Raw genomic sequence first — 21,056 nt, forward strand, 5'->3', positions numbered from 1 at the left:
CAGACCCAGCCCTGGCAGAGGGGCTGGGGAAGCCAGGGCTGTGCCCTGCCCCATGCCCAAAGCCCCGCTGGTGCCCCTGCACCCCACTCTGCAGACCCCCTCCCCACCGGTGAGGGCTGCGAGCCGGCACGTGCCCTTATCATCAGACACATCCGCGTCCACGTGATGTGTCCACGAACATCCCGGACTGATTTATGGGATGAGAGGAGGGCAGGAGGCCAACCTTAAATCCTGCCTGCCTGGTGATTAATAATCATAATTATGGTCATATTAGCTGCAGTAATAATAGTTTGCTTTCGCTTGCAGAACTGGTCATCCAGGAATCTCAGAGCGGTTTCGCAAGGCCGAGTGACCAGCGTCCCTATTTTCTAGCGAAGAAATTGCGGCACAGAGCTGTCTCCCTCGAGTCACCCGGTATATCAACAAGAAAACAGAGAAGACAGGAGCCTGGACTCCGTGTCCCTCTCCCTCCCCCATGCTATTAAGCTGCATCTGTGTAATATAGAGCAAAACATCCTCCACGACTCGCAGTAAATCACGGCAGAGGCAGTGTGCAGAGTGGATGGGGGGAGATAATGGGTTTTTCACCCTCTTCAACAATAGAACAAGTTTTTCTCTGCTGGGGAAGGCTGAGTTCTATAAGAGACAGAGATAAAAGCAGCACCAGGACTCTGAAATGGGCCTGAAAGGGCACTTGCCTTTGCTTACCCACTTGCATTGCTGGCCCAGGGACAGGATGTTACTCCAGCAGGCAACGCTACGGGTCCAGTGCCCCATGGGCATGGCCTGGTCCCCATGTATATTGCTGAGGTGCACTGGAATATTAATTGAAAATCCCAGCAAAACACTCCTGCTGATGATAATGGACCATAATCCTCTTAGACCAATTTCATGCCTGAAAAATCGTGCATAACAAAATAATAATAGAAAGCCCCTCAGTGGACACTGTCCTTAGCAGCGGGGCCGGGAGAAGAGGGCTGGCCAGAGGGGATTGCTCAGGAAGGAAAGGGAGCTGGTCCCCTTGGCCTTCACCCCTGAGGGGCACGGAGAGGTGGGCAGGAGAAGAGCTGAGCTTGGGGCTGGGTCTGAACATCAGCTCTAGCAGAGCAGCATCGTCATGGGACCCCTGTGTCCCACAGAGACCCGGGTACCCACCAGGACCCCTGTGCCCTACAGAGCCCATGGGATGTTCTGTGGCCCCAGAGCCCTGGGACCCCCTGGGCCCTCCGTGTCCCCCAGAGCTCCCAGGACCTCCTGGACCCTCCGTGTCCCCCAGGGACCCTCCGTGCCCTCAGAGCCATGTGCCAGGCCGGGCCCCCCATGCCAAGCCCCCCCCATACAAGCAGCCAGCCCCGCCCGGCCCTTCAGCACCGCCGCGGGTGGACAGCGCCGGGCGCGGGGCCCCGCCCGGCCCGCGGCACCCGGCACCCCCGGAAAGCCCCGACACACCCGGGACCCCGAGACCCCCGGGACACCCCGGCACCCCGACACCCCCGGGACCCCCGGCAACCCCGGCACACGCGAGACCCCCTGGCACCCCAGGCACCCCCGGCATCCCCGACACCCCCGGGACCTCCAGCCCTGCACCTTATCTTCTGTCCCCCTGCACCCCACCTTCCTCCCCCTGCAACCCCCGGCACCCCCTACTCTGCCCTCCTGTGCCTACAGGCACCCTCTCCCCTGCTGCACCCCTGCACCCCCTCCTCCGCACCCTGCACCCCTCAGCACCTTCTCCTCTGCTTCTGCACCCTTGCACTCACAGACATCCCCCCCTCCAACACCTGCACCCACCAGCACCCGCTCCTCTGCCTCTGCACCTCTGCATCTCCTCCTCCGCCCCTGCGCAACCCCCTCCTCGCACCCCCCCTGCACCTTAGCACCACCTGCACCCCCCTCCTTCACCCACCGCCCCCTGCACCCCCTCCTCTGCCACCCCCGGCACTCCAGCGCTCTCCATCACCCCCTCCTCTACCAACCCCTGTACCCCATCACCAGCCTCCTTCACCATCCCCACTCCCCAGCTCCCAGCACCCCCCCAGCTTCCAGCACCCCTCAGCACCTCCTCCTGCAGCACCCCTCCCCAGCACCCCTTCTTTCACCATCCCCTTCTCCCGCGCCCCCAACCCCCCTCACCTGAACTCCCACCAACCCCCCCATCCCCAGCACAGCCTCCTGTCCCAACACCCCAATCCTCCAGCACCCCCTGCCCCAGCACCCCAGGGACCCCACCTCCATTCCCCCCATTACCCCCTGCCCCAGCACCCCAAGGACCCAACCTCCCTAAGCACCCCCTGCCCCAGCACCCCAAGGACCCCACCTCCACCCCCCCATCACCCCCTACCCCAGCCCCCCAAGTACCCCACCCCCAGCACCCACTTGCTCCCTCCCTCCCCGCTCTCCGCCCCGGAGCACCCCCAGTCTGCGGGGCCGGTGCCGTGCGGTGCCGTGCGGGTGCCGGTGCCGCGGGATGCCAGGGGGGGACCGGGGACACCGCGGGGTGGGTCCGGGGGGGTGCCAGCTCCCGGGCCGGTGGCTGTTGCTGCTGACAGCTCCCGCGGAGCCTCCGGCGGGCCGGGGCAGCGGTGACTAAGCACTTTGGGGATTTCTACTCTTATTCTTTTATTCTATTATTTTTTCCCCTTTTCAAGCGGGTCCTGCCCCCCCTTCCTCCCTCCCCATCCTCATCCTCATCCTCCCCGGCCGCCCCCGCCCGGAGCCGGGCGCGGCAGGGCGGGCGGAGGGGTTCCCCCTTCCGGCCACCGGGAGCATGGGAGCCCCGGGCCGGCTCGGCTCCAGAGCTCGGCCAGCCCTGGGGTGAGGCGGAGCGGGGCCGCGCCGTGCCGGGCCGTACCGAGCCGCTCCGGGGCCGGGCCATTCTCCCCGCCGCCCCCGCGGGAAGTTCCGCCGCTGTCGGGGCGCGTAGGGCGGCGGAGCGATGCCGGTACGCCGGGGCCATGTGGCCCCCCAAAACACCTACCTGGACACCATCATTCGCAAATTTGAAGGGCAAAGTGAGTACCGCACCCCCGGCCCCGCTCCCCCCGCGGCTGCGGGCGGCACCCCAACTTCGGGGCACAGCGGGGAGCGGGGCGGGGGGGGGGACAGGCGGGGGGGCAGAGCGGGGCCACCCGCAGCGTGTCCCCCGGGAAATGAAGGCGCCCCTGTGACCTCCCCGGAGGAGGGGGGGGGCGAGGGGTGGGCGACAGCCAGGCTGTGTCCCCGCGGGTATTTAGAGACAGGGTGACACAAAGGGGGACGAGCGGTCCCAGCCCGGTGGTTCCCCCGGGGGCTGGGGACCCCGGAGCCCCCCGCAGTGCCCGGGCTGGGGGGGAGCCCTTGGGGTGGCGGGGAGGGGGTCCCGCTGGCAGGGCTGGGGGACAGGGGTGTACGCCAGCGCGGACGGGCTCACTGCCTGTTTGCCTTCAACTCCGCGCTGCTCGGAGGCAGCCGTCCCCGGTGAAATGTTGCCATTTGCTGTTGCTCGGAGTAATCCCTTTATATGAATTTTTGGGGCTGGATTTCATGTCAAATATAGCGAAGAGTTTGCGCGCATCGGGGAGCGCTGGGGTTTGCGTGCGGCTGGCTGGGGGCTGTGGGGAGGAGGCGGCGGGGGCTCCGCTGTCTGGGCACGCTGATAGGGCTGGGTCCCCCCTACACAGCCAGGGACGAGGGGAGGGGAGTGGGGGACTGGGGTCTCCCCAAAAGCTGTGCTCGGGGGTCTGCCATGGGGTGCTGGGGCTGTGCACCCTCCCCACCATCCCCACTCGCTGTGGTTTTTCTCCGGTGACCGAGTTTGCCGGGTGGGCGAACGTCCCTGGCGCAGCCACCCCTGCCAGATCCCCACTGCCTGCCCTGGCAGTGAGTGACGTGACCCTGGGGACGGAAAGCGAGAAAAACTGTCCCTGGTTCCTATCAGTCCCCGCTGGGAAGCGGCGGCTGGGGAGCAGCGGGGGCACGCGGCGAAGCGTGCCAGCGGGGAAGCAGCCAGGCCCCCTCGTCCCTGCCCGCTCCCTGCCAGCCATGTCGGGCAGCAGCTGGGTTCTGCCAAAACATCGCCCCACAATCCCCCACAGCACCTTTGTGGTGTGACAGGTGTTGGGAGACACCAAACCAGCCCCCCTGCCCCTGTCACATCACTGTCACTGGCAGCGTGTCCTCCCCTGCTCGTGGGTGCCCTCACCCCCCTCCTCAATGCAGCTCCCATGGGTGCAGCTGCACCCAGTGAGTCCCCGATGGAGCCGGAGAGGCCCAATGCTTCCCCCCAGGGCTGGTGCTGAGCCCTGGTGCCATGGGGGCAAGGGCAAATCTGCAGGTAAGGGCAGGGCAGAAAGCAAATCTGGGGTGAAAATACCCCCAAGGAGACCTGGCTCTGCAGCTCCTTTGCGTCCCGGCCTTGGTCACATCCCCTGCGCTCGGCACAGCTCGCTCCGGCACCCTGCCAGCCCCGTAAATCCTGTCCTGCGCCAGCCCAGCCTGGATCCAGCCCGGATCTGGCCTGCGGGGCTGGCGCTGGGTGGGGAAACGTTCGTCGCAGGTGGGGAGCACACCCCAGGAGCGGGGCTTTGGGGGAAGGTCCCCTCCTTGTGCCGCCTCCCAGCTGGCAGAGCTGGACAGAGAAGGATCGGGAAGGGGGAACTGGGAAACATTTGGCTGTGGTGGTTTGTGCTGTTCGCAGCGCCAGCACCAGCGTCAGCCCTGCGTGGGAGAGGGCAGGGTGCCGGGGTGGGAGTCCCCCACAAAGGGCCACCAAGGGCTGTCACAGCGTGGGATGAAGAAGGAGACCTTGGTGCGACATCCCTGGGGGCACTAGTTTTACTGGGAGGCATCCTCCAGAGCTGGGATGCTGCAGGTGATATTAGGGAGAGCCCTGATGTGCTGGGGAAGGGCCCCCCCACCCCACGGGGTCCCGGCGCTGGGTGCCGCAGCCGTGCGGAGGTTTCTGTCGTGTTTGGGTGAAATTCCCCACGAGGCTGGAGCGCAGCGGGGCCCTGGAGCACAGCGGGGCTCTGGAGCGCGCAGGCTGCAGATGCCATTCCTGGGTAATCCCGGAGATTAATTGGGGTCTGGGCTGGGAGGCAGCTTCCAAACGGACCCTCTGCTCTGACCTGCCTCCAGCTCCTGCCCGGAGCCGATGCCAAATGCTGAGGGAGATGCTGCTGGAGGGGGGGGTCACAGCATCCATCGCATCAGCATCCACAGCCCCCCATCACATCCCAGCAAACCCATCCCAGCGAGGGTCCTCCCTGGCCCAACACCCCCGGATCTCCTTAAAAAAAAAACAAAAATCAAACCAATCAAAGCTCCAGGCTGGGTCTCCCCCTGGATAAGGATGGAAGCGGCTCCATCTGGGCTGGACAACGTGGGCCGGGCAGCGCTGCCACATACCCCGGCACGACAGCGAGTCCAGCCCCAGCCCAGCCCGGGTGGCTGCAGCACCAGGAGGGGATGGGGCAGCACCACTCCCTGCCTCAGTTTCCCCTTTTCTCCACCTCAGCCCTTTTCTTCTTGAGCACAGGGGCCACGCAGCCCAGCGGGGTCTGGATTTCAGCTTCAGCCCGAAGGCACAATTATCCTATAAAACATTAGGAGAATCATTAGCGTGATGGGTTTCACCCACCTTCCCACGAAGCCAAGCCTCACGCTCTCTCCTCCTCTCGCCCCTTGCCTGACTTCAGTCAAATCTGAGCAGGGGTGGGAAGTCTCTGAGATAACTCAGGTCCCTGATAAGTTCCTGGGGAGGGACAGATACTGCAGTCCTTCCCTCTGCCTGCAGTGCATGGACAGATTGCCCATGTATGACAGCGAGTCCCCACGTGTGAGCGGTGAGACATTGAGGCTGCACGGGTTGGCCCATCCCAGTAAAAACTGCCTTTACTGGGGCCCCCCGTTCTGGATCCTCCTGTCCCCACCATCACCAATTCACACGAAATTGGGGGAATTTTCTCTCTCTGAAGAGCAGGGCAGCACCCAGGGTAGTGTGGGCTGGCGCCAGCCATCCTCCCCTCAGACCTGTCATGGGTGTCCCTGCGGAGCCCATCCCTGCACAAGCCCCACGGTGGGTGGCATCAAAAAGCCCAAGCACCCTCCATCCACCCAGGCTGTCCCCGCGGGTCCCCACCACGTCCCTAAGCCTCGTGCTCTCCTGCCTCCCCGCAGACCGCAAGTTCCTCATCGCCAACGCGCAGATGGAGAACTGCGCCATCATCTACTGCAACGACGGCTTCTGCGAGATGTTTGGCTACTCCCGCGTCGAGGTGATGCAGCGACCCTGCACCTGCGACTTCCTCACCGGCCCCGACACCACCAAGAGCTCCATCGCGCAGCTCACCCAGGCCCTGCTCGGCTCCGAGGAGTGCAAGCTCGAGATCCTCTACTACCGCAAAGACAGTAAGAGTCGTTTTTGGGGTGATCCGGGGGTGGGAGGTGTCACCTGCCCGGGATTTGGGCTGTCAGAAGCCAACGGTGGGAGGTGAAGGGGGTCTGATGGTACCAGGGCATCGGGATTGCGCCCAGCCTGGGGCTTTGCCAAGGGCAAGTCCATGGTGGCTCCCAGTGGGATGGAGCCATCTGCTGTGATGGGGCACTGGAGGCGTTGGGACCTCGAGTGATCGAAGTGGTTGCTGGATTATTTGGGAATTGGGTTGTTTGTGAGCCCTTGGTGACAGCTCAGAGCTCCGGGGCCAAGCGATGGCATCGCTCACGGGGTCCCTGCGTCAGGAACGAGGATCCCGCGTGAAGCCCAGGGAGGAGCCAGGCTGGGACATGGGTTTCCCAATCTGTGCTCTGAAACGGGCTGAGACAGACCCCCCGTCTCCGCCGAAAGCGGGTGCAGCTGATGGCATCGGAGCCGCCTTTCCAGCGAGCAGGATGCAGCTGTGCGTGCGCAGATGGAATTACGTTAAGATGAAAATGAAGCTTTGATGGAAAATACTGGTGATTAGTTCTAATGCTGCAGGAAGTTAAATATTTCGTGCTTGATGCTGCAGACCAGCAGCGGCCAGGGCTCGCAGGGGCAGGGGGAATGCAGACCGAGTGCTCTCTAGAGGTTAAAAATATGAAGTATTTCCTTTTTTTCAACCTGTGGGGCTTTCCCTTGGCTTTAGATCATATTGATGGGGGCTTGGCCTGAGCAAGGGGCTGCACCCTGCCGTGGGCAGCTCCCAGGGCAGCAGCATGGAGGAGAAAAAATTGGAAGTGAAGGGAAGGAGAAGGCAGGAGCTCTGGCTCCCAGCCCAGCACCCTATCTCCGGGGCTGGGACCTGGGTGTCCTGGCTTCCCTCCCAGACCCTATCTCCCGGGCTGGCATCCAGATGCCAGCGTTTTGGCCCCGGGAATTATCCACTGGCAGCACCCCTGAGCGTTAACCCACACGGCTGACCCGGCGGGGCTGGACCCTGCGCGGGGGCAGGATCAGGCCACTCACCAGACACGTTCCCTGTATGATTTTCCTTCTGTCCTCACCAACAGACCCGGGTGAGGCTCTTCCCCACGGGGCCAGTCCTGGGTGAAGTGGTGCCAAGGCTGGGCTGCGAGTCCCCCGTTGGCCGCTGCGGCTCGCAGGGGGCTGGCTGGAGCCCAGCACAGCCCGGGAGGCACGAGGAGGAGAGGGCACATGCTGTCCCCCTGCTCCCATCCCAACGCCAACGCGTGGCCATGGCAAGGACAGCGTGTGCAGCCCTGTTCCCTCCCCCGGGACAGTTTCCCCGTGTCCATCCCAATCCAACGCCATCCTCCCCGCTTTGAAGCGTTCCCGCCGGGCTCACGGGATGCTCGGTGCTCTCCGCGGAGCCCCGCTCTTCCTCTACGCCACGGGAAACTCTCAGCGCAGCTCTGAGCTGCTTTCTTCTCTTTTTTATTAAAAAAAAAAAAAAAATGGGGGGAAAAGAAAAAAAAAAAGCCCAGAAGCAAACCCTTCATGTCTATTTTTAAAACCCAGCCCCACTAGCAATATGCTTTCCAATTGTTTCCCTCCAGCACTCAGCCTGCGACCGCTCAGCCCATTATAAATGGGTCTTATCGGCAAAGAAAAGGCCTTTGCATTATAGGGAGCTGCTGCGTAATTAGCCGGCGGAGGCTCCGAACCCGCCTGTCCTCCTTTTCATACCGGCGGCACCAATCTCCAGCCTCAACCTGCTGTTTATTACTGCGGTACTCCCGGCTCTGCAGCTCACAGGGTTATTTCCTCGCTTTTCTGGTTGCCAGAGACTATATTATACCCCAAATCTGCCCGTCAGAGCCCCCCTGGGCAGGGTCAGGGTGGGATGGATGGAGGTAGGTGGGCAGGGGGCACCCATGGGTGTCGGGGTGGGTGGCTCTGCCCGTCCACAGGGGGGATGCTCTGATGGGGTGATGCGTGTCCCTGGGGACAGCCTCGCCGCTCGGTCCTCACTCGGGCACCCATGCTGTCATTAGCTAATTATAAAAGGAGCCATGGTGCTGACAGCGAGCCCAGCTCCGGGCAGCTGAAATGGAGCCACGTCCCAGTGGGGGAAGATGGGACCAGCCCAGCAAGGGCTGATGCCCCTCCCTGCTGCAGCAGCCCCAAAAAGGCCTCAGAAAGAGGGGAGAGCCCGGCCGTGGCACGTGTGGGCTCTAATCCCCAGCTCAAAGCCAGGAGATCAGTGAAAAGTTCATTTCCTTACAAGATGCTGCACAGCTGGAGCTGCCCCGACCAGGGGGGTCATTATGGGATCAGCTCCTGCCGCGGCGAGGAGCAGCCACGGCCACCAGCCCCAGTGCCCAGGGGTGAGCCAAGGCCCCTCTGGTATCCCCTGGGGATGGCACCGAGGGGCTGGTGGGGCTGAGCCGGGGTTTTTTTCCCCCTAAGTGATGTGCTTTGCAGTGAAGCCACTGGGTGCCCAGAGCGGGGCCGGTGGCCGCAGGTGCTGGGCACCGCGGCGCTGGCACGGCCCGAGCAGCAGCAGCTGGCAGCACCCGCTCCCGCTTAATCTGCATGAATGTGATACTTATGAATATGAAAAGGGAGACACGGGGCTGAGACAGCGGGAGCAGCTGGTGGGACAGCCCCCGCCTGCAGCCCCAGCCCCTCTGTCCCCGTCCGTCCCCTCCCCAGGCAGAGCCCACGGCTGGTCCCCTGCAGCAGGAGCAGTTCGTGCCAGTCCCCTGGGGACAGGGATTAGGGACTGGGATCAGGCCAGCAAACTCGTTACACTGGTGCCGTGAGCTGGGATTTCCCTTGGGGGATGTCACAGAGCGATTGGGGCACCCCATGTCACCCAGGATGTCCCCCCGCAGCTCCCCACAGGGTGCCTGAGCAGGCAGCTGCCTGCGGGGCTGGTGGCCAGGCAGGCGTGGGCTGTGGGGTGTCACTGGTGCAGTGGGGACACATAAGGCGTGTCCCCTCTGTCCCCAGCCCGGGGCACATCCATGGCACAGCAATCGCCTCCCCAGCTGCTGCTGCCACGAAGCCCTGGCTAAGGCAGGTGGGGACGGATCCGGACAAGGTTTGACGTGGCCATGGGGCTCGCTGGAAGCAGGAGGGCAAATCCTGCCAGGCGCTGCCGGATCCTGGCACCATCGGGGCTGGGGGCTGGTGCTGGAGGGAAACTATGTGCCCTGCCCCGTGGGGTGGACACGGCAGGATGGAGGGGACGTCCCAGGTGGCAGAAGAGCAGGGAGGCACGGCCAGCCGACACAACCCCAACCCCGACTGGAGCTCTTCGCTTTTACAAAAACGTGGGTCTGAAGCCAAGCCGGGGCCGGTTGCTTTGTGTTCCTTTAAGGGTCGGGCTTGGCAGAGCCAGGCTGTGACCTCGGGAAGGGGACAGACACCATGGCCTGACTCCAGATGGGGACTTATAAACATCCCGCCTCGCAATGACAAACACCCCGGTCCCAGAGCTCCCGCTCTGCGGGGCCCATTCTGCCGCCCTCGGCACGGCTGCCCCGCAGCTCCGGCTGCCCCCGTGCCCTGGCTCTGCCCCGGGGACGGTGCGATCAGGGTACAAAGCTGGAGGAGACACCTTTTCCATCCTCTGCTGCTCCTCAGGTGCTTTGTGCTTAGACCAGATGTCCCACGAATGGAGGGACGGGCCCAGAGCATCCCCAGCGATGCTTCCCAGGAGGCTTTTTCCTGAAATCCCTGCCCTGGCAGAGCCTCCCAGTTCCCACCCCAACCCCTCCATCCCCATCCTCGCCGGCTGCTGCATCCCCAGTGCGAGGTGGCCCCATGTGCCATGGGGACAGGGTGCTTGGGATGGCCAGACAGCCCCGGGAAGTGCTGTCAGCGCTGCAGCTTTGGCCACACAGCCCCGCGCTAAGCTGGACTAATTCCTGCGCCCGGCGGGGATTTAGCAAGGGAAGGTCCATGGGCCCGGCTGCGGCCGCTCGCTTCGCTCACACAGGAGGTTCAGCTGCGTTTTGCCAGCCCCCCTGTATCGATCCAGGACCCCTCTTGGCTCCAGGGATCAGATCATCCTTCCACCTACACTCCAAAACATCCCGCCGGGCTTGGAGGCATCCTTCGTGCAGCCGCATCGGTGGCGGGTACCCTCAGCCCCCCAACGCTCCTGGGTTTCGCCCTCCGCTGCCGCTCCCTGCCGAGCACAGAGATCCCTGCAGCTCGTCACCTCATCCCGCCGCTGTTACTTAATAAGGTCATTTTAGTGGTTCAGGGGTTGCTGCAAGGAGCGTTTTTGCCGGTCTGGGGTCACGGTGGGTTTCAGTCTCCCGATGCCCCATTTGGGTGCGGGGAGAGGGGCCAGTGCACATCCCTCCCCAACGCAGGGGGATGCAGACCTGGGTGCGAGGGCTCCCCAGCACCCACCGCCCACCCCAGCCCCCAAGTGTGACCCATCTCCCACTGGCTCAGCCCCCACCTCCAGCATTTTCCATCCCGCCCCAAGGATTTGCTTTGGGGCCTCTCAGCAATCTGTGCTTCCCTTTGAAGTTCCTACCGCGCCCTGACACTGATTTATCCCCGGACGGGAGCAAGGCTCAGCCCTTGTGAGCATCTCCCCGGGGATGCCAGCCAGCCTGGGAGCACGGCTGCGTCCCCATCCCTGTCCCCATCCCCTCCGTGCCCTTCCCAGCCCCTCTCCTCCGCTCCATTATATAATACCACTATAGATTTAGCCACTCTGCCATGAGACCCTGCAGATTAAATCTCCCAGCCAGGGAGGAGGGGGAGGGAAGGACTCGGTAAGAGCTCCGAGGGCAGATTAATAGCTTGCTTTTTTAATATTCATAACAATACTGGTTTGTGTCCGGCTCTCGGAAACCCCCGTGTCCTGTTGATTAGTTTAATACTGATGATACCGACAAATGCATTAACCACCGGCGGCCGCGGAGGATAAGAGAGCCGGGGAGGGAGGGCCCCCGATGATGACATTTTTAATGTTATTAAGTGCTCGCTTTTATCAAGGTCAGAAGACAAGATGGGTCGGAAAAGCGCAAACCTCCGAGTGCTCGGCTTGGGAGAGGTGGGCTGGGCGCTGGGGAAGATCAAACCCAGCCCAGGGGTTGAGGGTTTTCCACCCAAACTCATCATATTGGGTGTGGGACCCTCCAAAACAGCATCTGTTTCACATCCCTCCTGCCCGAGCCCTTTCCGCAGCCCCCGGGCTGGGTGTCACCCCGGCCAGGCGCGCAGGCAGCCCCACGGCAGCGGCCGCGGAGCGCAGGCAGGTTGCGGATGCCCCCAGGGCTCCGCCGAGAGATCATTTGGCGGCGGGATAAAATTAGATGGATGGAGACAGATTAGCTGAACAGCTGAAGGGAAGAGACAGGCAGATGGATGGGGACAGTCGATCGAGGAACGAGGACGGGAGAGCGGGGCTGGGGTCCCTCCCGAGGCGAGCGCAGCTCACTGGCCCCACAGCAGGTCTGGGGTGACCGGTTTTTGGGGGGAAGGATGGGGAGACTTGGCATTTGCACAGCCCCGGCTGGCTCGCTGCAGGGAAACTGAGGCAGGGCACAGGGTGTCAGGCGTCTGCCAGCTGCAGCCTCTCCACAGAGCTGGGGGTACCCCAAATCACAGCTGCCCAGAGGCCCCACATCCTGGGGGACTGCTCTGCCTTTAGGCCAGGCTTAAGGGAACCCACTGCTCCAACCCCAGCTCCATCCTCTCCATCCTCGACACTCCATCATCCCCTTGATGCCATCCATGCCGCGGGGCGCGGGTCCAAGCTGGGCACTGAGCTCCTGGCACGCAGGGCTGTGCCTGGCAGGGCCATTTTTGGGGTGATTCCCCTGGGATCTGCGTGGGGGCTCGCGGCAGCCCCGGCCAGCGCTGCTCAGGCTCAGCACCTCCCAGATTTACAGGATCAAACCAGGCACCAGCTGCCTCCCAAACCCAGCCCCAGCCTCCTCCCAGCTGCTCCTTATATCCCTCCAACTGGATGTAACTGGGCCCAGTTTTCAGCTGTTCAGCGTCAGCCTGGGGTTAACCCTTTCCATGCCACAGAGACCCTGCCAGGATCTGAGCCCCATGAGGAGCACAGCTGAGAGACCATCCCCTCCCACCACTGCAGAGGAGCTTAGGGAGGAAAAGTGAAGCAGTGAAAGAGCTGCAGGAGGGCAGAGCCCGTGAGGCAGGATCAGGCCGCACGGATTCTGGGTCCAGGGGGAGAAGCAAGGAGCTGATGGCTGCCCTTGCCAATGAACCCCGCTGGGCTGCAGGTCCTTGGGAGGTTGGTAATGCTTCAAAATCATTTAGGGGGGAAAAAAGCCCTTGTTTTATAACACACCAAAGGTGAAAGAACCTGGTGCCACCAGGCATCACATGCACATGCGAGCGGGCACATATGTGCACACCCCCTGCACACACCAACACCGGCACCGGCACAGGCAGAGCTGCAGCATCTCAGGGATGGCACCAGGTCATCCCTCATCCCAGGGATGGCACCGGATCGTTCCTCATCCCAGGGATGGCACCAGGTCATCCCACGTCCCAGAGATGGCACCGGATCATCCCGCAACCCAGGGATGGCACTGGATCATCCTGCCAGGCACATGCCACCTTACCATCCCGCAGGACACCTCACTCCCTCGGCATCACCTAAAGTACACCGCTTGCCTTTTAGATCCCTAAAAATCCTGACAAAGGGAGGCCCAAGGAGCTCATTTCCTCCCGTCCCCTCTGGCCCCGCATGCGGGTAACCCGCAGCGTGCCCGTGCGTCCCTTCGAAACAGCTTTATCTGCTGAAAATCCCTTCCCGCCTCCTCCCCAGCTCACACGTTTAAGTGGATTTCCTCTCCCTGTGGTGAACAACGATGAAATAAAGAAAGAAAGAAAGAAATAATCCCGGCCGCCGGGCCCTTTAAACGGATTTCACCGTATCCATTTCTTTCCCATTCTTGTGCGTGTGTGTGTGTCTGTGCACGTCCCTGACGTCACGGCAGATTTCGACGTTGCCCGATGCCGGCCATCTGCTCCTGATTACAGGAGGCCCTGAGCTCCTTAAAATTATACGCGGAAAGGCCGATATCCCCCTCCTGGCCGGAGCCCGGCCATGGTGAGATCGGGAGCGTCGGCTCGGCCGGCAGCGCATCCCTGCCCCATCGCTAATCCCTGGTCACCAGAGCACGGGGGAAAGGCGAGATCAGGGATCCCAAAAGTGCCGTGGAAGGAGGTGGCTTTGCTCTGTACCAGCCGGACAGTGGTACCTGGTTGCTCCATCGTTTCTAGGAGGTTTGGGGTAGGAGCCCAGGGGGGGTTCAGGGGGTTTTGCCAGCCAGGCTGCAGCTCGGGGGGCTTCCGCTCCCACCGATGACAAAGCAACAGGAGACAGCTCAAGGAAGGGACCCACAGTGGTTATACCTTCGGGGAGGGTTTTTGGAAGGATTTTGGTGGAATAAAGCTGGCATGGAGGTGGGAAGCCCCCCTGTATCCACCACTTGCAGGTATTTTTGTGTGTCCCGAATTGCAAACTGGCACCTGACTGCCAGCACAAGCAGGGCCATGGGGTCGAGCTGGCATCAAAAAGGCAAATCCACACGGCTTCGTGCCCTGTGGCCATGTTCGGGGTCCTCCCTGCACCCCCCCTCGCTCCCAGGACACTGAGCCAGTCCTTGTTCCCCCCCATGCCTCAGTTTCCCCATGGCAGGAGTGACATGAGCCTGCTCCTCACCGCCCCATGCCAGTGCCTTTGGGGAATATTCCTGGGGACAGTGACACCAAATCCACCACGTCCTGCTGCCCAGGGTTGGGACGGGGCACATGGCTGGGCTCACCCCCCTCACCCACACCCAAGAGCCGAGGCGGCTGAAGTCAGTCCCCAAAACCTGCCTGGCAATTGCAGGGCGATTAGTTATGGCGTGATTATAAGCAGCACGCTTAATGAGTCTAAACCACTACCTGGGGTTTCTGAGTTCTTAATTACCTACTCTTTAATTGCTGCTCTAAAGTACATTAATATAAATGACTGTCTGGGACAAAAAAAAAGCCAAGATGCGGTGCATATGAGCTGGGCTGCTGCAGAGGTACGGCCCTTTCCCAGGGCTCAGATCGGCTTCCAAACCCTCCAGCCCCCACCCGCAAGGATCGCACCCATCCCAGGGCTTAAAAAATGGACTTTTACGCCCAAAGTGGTTTGTGATGGGGGTGGGTGGGCCGAGCCCCCTGCGCAGCCCCCCCTGAGCTTGTCTCTGCTCGGCAGCCTCGTGTTTCCGCTGCCTGGTGGACGTGGTGCCGGTGAAGAACGAGGAAGGTGTCGTCATCATGTTCATCCTCAACTTCGAGGACCTGGCGCAGCTCATCGCCAAGAGCGCCGGCCGGAGCCTGCACCGTCGGCTGTCGCAGAGCTGGCGCGGAGGTGGGTGTCACCGGGGTCGAAGGGGATGGCGGGAGGGTGACGTGACATCCTCGAGGCTCTCCCCATCCCACGGCTTTCTGGGGGGCTGAAGGATGGACCCACAGCAGGGCAGGATCCTGCGCCGTGGGGCTGAGCCCCGCAGAGCACCCAGGAGCAGAGGTTTGGGGTTTCTGCACAGCCCCAGCTCTGCCGGCTCGGGGACTGATCCGGCCAAACATTAACTGGGGGGAAAAAAGGGCTTTTGAGCCGGCTGTGCTCCCCGCGCAGCCCCTGCCTGCACACCCCTCCAGAACCCCCAGGGACAGCAGTGGGGGCTGACCCCCCCAGCATGGGATGGGGCATTTTTAAGGTGAGGGCATCTTGCTGCGAGCAGAGCCATCGAGCCCCTCTGCACACCCCCTGCCTCGCTGCGTCCTTGCCGTGTTTAACGCTGGGAGGTTTTCCTGGTGGCACCTCAGGCCCCTCCTGTGTGCCTGCAGCGTTGGCCGGGGCAGGAGGTGCTGGTGTGGGACAGGACCCACTTGCAGGGTCACTGGGAGGGCCAGGGGATATTTGGTGTCATCAAGAGCAGGACTGTGCGATGGGGACATCACCACAGGCGAATGGCACAAGGATGGTTGAGGTGGGATGGATCTGAGCCTGCCCTGGCTTTGGGCTGTTCCCGGCTGTCCCAGGCTCATCCCAGGCTTCTGTGGGGCTTTTGGAGGCAGTGGAAAATTCGAAGTCCCTTTTTTTGGGAAGGCTGGATCGAAGGGGCGCCGTGGTGAGGCTCTCCAGGGGATGTGGATACTCAGGGATGCAGACAGTAGACCTGACCACAGGATGAAGACTTGTAGCTTCTAAATGTCCTCCTGTTATACGCTCCTCGGTGCCAGTCACTTAGATTTTAGGCAGGGAAATAATCCTACGTCTGTCTTCATGCAAACACTCCCCGGGGATGTGGGTCGCTATAGGGAGGCTTTGGGCAGGCCTCAAAGTCAAGCTGCGGGAGCCACCTGGGTCTGTCCCCCATGGGGTGGCACAACGGGATCAGGACCGGAGCCAGGGCCAGGGCCACGTCAGGGACCGATGGGGCTTCTTCACGCTGTATCGGTGTGGTCATGTGAGCTTTAATGCATTCACACTCGGTGCATATCTACATCCCGGAGTCATTAAGGTGTTTGTGTGCGTGGCAGCGGGTACCAGCGGAGATGCTGCGTGTGGTGATGGGTTTTATATATCCTCAGGCCAGACATATGCGTGTGAATGTGTATATATCCTGTGCACGTCTTTCTATGTCTCCGAAGCGATGAGATTTATATTTTTTGGTGTATTGCTATAGTACCAGTCAGCCTCTATGCATGCACTGCTGAGGACATCACAGAATCACAGAAACAATCAGGTTGGAAGAGCCCTCTGGGATCATCGGGTCCAACCACTGCCCTGACACCACCATGTCAACTAGACCATGGCACTAAGAGCCATGTCCAGGCTTTTCTTAAACACCTCCAGAGATGGTGACTCCACCACCTCCCTGGGCAGCCCCTTCCAATGGCTAATGACCCTTTCTCGGAAGACATTCTTCCTAATGTCCAACCTGAACCTCCCCTGGCCGAGCTTGAGGCTGTGCCCTCTTGTCCTACCACTAGTTGCCTGGGAGAAGAGGTCAACTCCCACTCCACTACAACCTCCCTTCAGGTAGTTGTAGACTGCAATAAGGTCACCTCTGAGCCTCCTCTTCTCCAGGCTAAACACCCCCAGCTCCCTCAGCCGTTCCTCATAGGTCAGACCCTCCAGACCCTTCACCAGCTTGGTCGCCCTCCTCTGCACTCGCTCCAACACCTCAACATCTTTCTTGAAGTGCGGGGCCCAGAACTGGACACAGGATTCAAGGTGCGGCCTCACCAGTGCCGAGTACAGAAGGACGATCACTTCCCCAGACCGGCTGGCTACACTATTCCTACTAGAGGCCAGGATGCCATTGGCCTTCTTGGCCACCTGGGCACACTGCTGGCTCATGTTTAGACATCCTAAACACCACCACCCGTGCTGCTTTGCAGCCCCCTCAGCTCTCAGTATGTCTCGACACACGATGCATCTGTACCCCATCCCATTTGGCTGCAAAAGGCGCCCGAATAACAAGGGTACCTATCGGTTTCCTGCGCGTTGGATACTGCGCTGTGCACCCTGAGGAGCGTCACTCGGGTTTCCAGCACCGGGGAGTGCGGGATGGCCGGGGCTGCTGGCGCCAGCCCAGGTCAGTCTCTCGTGTGCGGGTTTTCTGACTCAGTCTGTAATTACACGGCCACGGGCAGCTGCGTGGCCGGCCCCTGGCTCATCGGCGTGCAGGGGAAAGAGGCTGCTTTGCTTCTTCTAGCTGAAAAGATGCTCTGGATGGCGGGGATGGGGCAAGCAGAGGGAACCTGCGCAGGTCCCCCCATCCACGGGGGTGTTTTTGGGGAGCTGGGAAGGTCAGGAGCCTGCCCGAGCGGCTCAGCGGTGCGTTGGGGCTGGGTGAGGGAGGCAAATCCTGCCAAAACCAAACAGCTCCTCAACATGCTGCTTTTTCCCAGAGAGGACGATGCCTTTGTGGAGTTTGTGTCGTGTCCCATGCGCCCCGGGATCCCTTCCCTGTGCCATCAAGAGGTGTTGCCGCAAGCGGAGCGACAAGACGTAGGGATAGGCAGCCACAGGAACACCTAACGCTGGATTTAGGCTGCTTAATTTTTAATGTAGGGTGAAGCCAAGCTAATCCGAGCCTTGTCACCGTGTGGGGTTTCTCTGCCCAGCTCCTGCCCCAGGGTCTCTGCTCACCAGCCCAGCCATTAGGATTTGGCACTGGGGTTTGCCTGGGGAAGGTTTTGGTCCAGTTAGTGAGTGCAACTGGTGCTGCTGGGGGTCGGAAGAACCCCGGGGCTGACCCGGAACCTGAAGCAGCAGGGTGCGAGCCTGGCTGCTCACACTAACCCCGTAGTAGCAGGTGGCCGCAGTCTCCTCAGCGGACCAGCACTAGAAGAGGACAAGTGACTTTACTGGGTGTCACGACCAGGGGCATTGGGGCCCGCAGTGGGCACTGCTGGCTCCTCTCCACGTCTGGCCCCTTCCTCTCCTGAACCCCTTGCGCTGCTCCTTGCAGCCCCAGCTGCCCTTGCCTCGGCCCCAGGCTCTGGCACTGTGGTCCCCTGGTCCCCCGTGATGGCAGCAAGGGACTCCCCCTCTTTGGTCCAGCACCTCTCACCTAAAATCCAGAACAACTCCAGAAACAGAATTGCCAGAACTACTTTATTTTTACAGCTTTGCTAACTTACCGTCTCTTTTGCGTTTTTTTTTCCCCCAAGTCCCACCAAGGAGATTTAGAGGCTCAATTTCCTCCAGGTCCAAATCCCTTAAGTGGCTTTAACCTCTTTAACCAGCTTAGGGATGCTCTGCACCTTTCCCGTCTTGCAGTCGTGGCTGTAGGGGACTCTCCTCCCACCCAGCGGTGCTTTCTGCCGGGTCAGGGTTTGCCTCGAGCACATGGAGATGCGATGTGTGTCGGAGGAGGAAGGGCCACGCGTCACGTACGTCCCCCAAAGCCACCCCAAATTCTCCGTAGCCTCTTCCCCTGCCACTGCCCCGACCTGTCTTGCTCCAGCCGTCACGTGCAGCTAGGTTACATCTCTCTCTCTTGTGTTTTGTTTTTCTTTTTTAACAAGGTCAAAGTAGGAGGTTGAAGTTTAGTCTCCCGTCCCTGCAGCGACTCAAAATCCAGCGGAAATCTCTGCCCACCAGTGAGTTTGATGGAGTAGCCATTGACTATGGAAAGGTAACCGTAGCCTTTGTCTGATATAAGCCCACACCTCAGGCCAGGTCCCAGCGCTCTTCCTCTGCTCTCCCCATCCCGCTCCCACTCGGCTGCTGTGGCTCGGGCCGTATCCAGTGGTAGGGGCTGTGGCACTGGGTCGGTGCTGAGCATGGGCCCCGGCGAGGGCTGGCAGCAAGCGGCAGTGCTTTGATGGCGTGGGATAGAGCTCGACGGTGCTGCTCCGCGGGGTCAGCCCGGCATGGCTCACGGGGGGAGCGGGAGATGTGGAAGGTCTGGCTCCGTAGTGCGAGTTGTCCTGGATGGTGGAGCTCCAGGGAGTTGTCCCCGCCCTGCGGAGGGGACGTGCTGGTGACTGCAGGAGGCTGGAGCAGGTCTGGTCTGGGCAGGGGCTTGCAGGCAGACCTCGAAAGGGCATGTTTCCCTGCGTTATCCCGGTCAGAGGCAGGCAGAGCCGGCAGCTCTGGCTTAGTCCTTCAGCAAAGGCTGTGCTTGCTGTGCTGGAGGGCGACGCTGGCATTGCTGACATGATGAGACTGGAAAAATGTCGGTGGGAGCTCTTTGGAGATTGCTGTTCTTGGTGGCTTCTTGACTCTTACAAGTGCTCGAGGTACCTCCGGGCAAAGACGTGTTGTTTTCTGAGATGCTGCAGCTTGAGGCACAGGGCTGTGGGTAGGAGGCTTTTGCTGCGCTAACACATCCCCAGGTGCCAGGTTCTCGCCGTGCTGGGTGTACCCAGGCAGCCCGGATAAAGGTGCTTCCCCAAGTGACAGCTGTGATGAGGTGAAAGGTGCCTGTCTTCGCAGAGGTTGTGCTTAAGGCAAGCTGAAGGCGTTGGTAGCGTTATCAGATGCTCTGGGTATGTCACTCCTACAGACACCAGCGCTGCTAAAGGCTCTGGGCACCCCCACGTTGAAGCTGTGTGGGGCACTGCGGCGTTTCAGGTGTACACACATGGAAGATGTGCATTGAGGACAACCTGATGACCCACCACTTTGGTGGAGCCTGGTCCAGGTTGGGGCAGCCCAGCAGATGCAGGGGCAGCTGGCAGCCAGCCCCTCCAGAAACCCCATCCTCAAACCCACACTAAGGTCCTTAGGGATGGTGAGAAGTGCCATGGTGTGCCTTGGGCACACACGCAAAGTCCCAGTCCCTCCCGTGAGCATGACTGGTACAGGCACAGACCCATAGGTTTCTGCCCCAGATGGTAGTTGCTTTGTGCACCCCATTGTAGAAGCCGTTAAAGGCTGGAAACCCTTTAGGTCTCCAGAGGAAAAGGTTCAGCAATGGCCAAGGGGTGCTGAAGGAGAGGGACGACCACACGCGGCCCAATTTTCAAGGCCGGCAGCTTCTCCAGTGCTTCCCAGTGCAGAACATGTCGTCTCCCATAGACGCCAGCACAGGACCCTTGGTGGTGGCCTGAGCTCTTGCAGCGGGTGAGGGAAGGGCAGGTCCAGTGATGGGACGTAGGGACACATCGGAACGGTGCACAGCAAGGCAGGTACTCCAGGCAAGCCTATCCCTAGGGTCTCCTCTTCTCTTCACGCTCTGGCTTGCTTCCCAGCTGCGCAGCATCGCCTTGCAAACCTCCCCCCAGCCACGCAGCCTCCGGTGGGAGCTGGTAGGAGGTAGGAGCTGCCAAGTCCCTGAGGACTCGGTCGCCCCACTGCAAAGCAGGTCCTGGTCTCGGTTGGAAGTGACCTCAGGAACCGCAGCGCTTCCCAGCCCTCTGCCCTCCTCTTACCTCCCCCGGCTCCCCCTCCTTCCCCCCCAGCATGCAAGGACTCCTTCTAATAAAACGCTTTCTCCCGGCTGTCTTAAAGCCTGGTGGTGACTCCTTGATTTTGAGGGACTTGAAGACATCGCCCAAGGAGAACTGTGTGCAGTCAGAGACCGAATCCCTCCTGGAGGCCGACCCCACCCTACAACACTCGTCCCCGAAACAAGAGCCTCCCTTGCTGGGCCCACGAGGGTCGTACTCTGCGTGGGGTTTCTTTCGGTCTCGCCCTGGGGGCAGCTTCCACAGCCTCCGCAGGGTCTCCTCCTTGGACAACTTTGAGGCTGCGAGGTCTGAGTTCCAGAGAAAATTCAGGGAAAGGAGGGCAAACTCAGGTAGGGGAAAAACCCCGGAGTTGTCGGTCCTACTGCGGGAGCCACAGTCCCGGGCGATGACCCCGGCACGTCTCGGGGGGGGAGGTCTCTTACCCTGCACTGCTTTTCCCTCTGTGAAGTGGAGATAAGCTGGGGTCTTCTCCCAAAAACCTGCTGGTCTCCATGTGATTCCCTGCGCAGGCAGGTCCCACTCTTTGGGTAGAGCCATCCGTGGTGTTGTGCGTGAGATGTGAGACCATGTGAGGTTGCGTTTGGCTGCCCCACACGAGGGGCATCCCAATGCCGTCCTACCTCTCTGGGAGGGAGGGAAGGGGTCTGCAAGCACGTGCAATGATGTGAGCTGTGCCCATGTGTTGGAGGTGGAGGAGACACCGGCCAGGCCACTCTGT

The 21,056-nt window shown here is 61.3% G+C and overlaps 1 protein-coding gene across 1 annotated transcript in view; it reads left to right on the plus strand.

Annotated features, from left to right (window-relative positions):
- Positions 1 to 2,935: 2,935 nt before the first annotated feature.
- Positions 2,936 to 21,056, plus strand: part of KCNH6 (potassium voltage-gated channel subfamily H member 6) — a 33,103-nt gene continuing 14,982 nt past the window's right edge. The window contains exons 1-3 of the mRNA XM_068418640.1: positions 2,936 to 3,011; positions 6,157 to 6,387; positions 14,619 to 14,774. Of these exons, the coding sequence (XP_068274741.1) occupies positions 2,936 to 3,011; positions 6,157 to 6,387; positions 14,619 to 14,774 (463 nt within the window). The remainder of the gene's footprint in view (positions 3,012 to 6,156; positions 6,388 to 14,618; positions 14,775 to 21,056) is intronic.

This window comes from Nyctibius grandis, chromosome 26 (genome assembly GCF_013368605.1).
Source record: "Nyctibius grandis isolate bNycGra1 chromosome 26, bNycGra1.pri, whole genome shotgun sequence".
Lineage (NCBI taxonomy): Eukaryota > Metazoa > Chordata > Aves > Nyctibiiformes > Nyctibiidae > Nyctibius > Nyctibius grandis.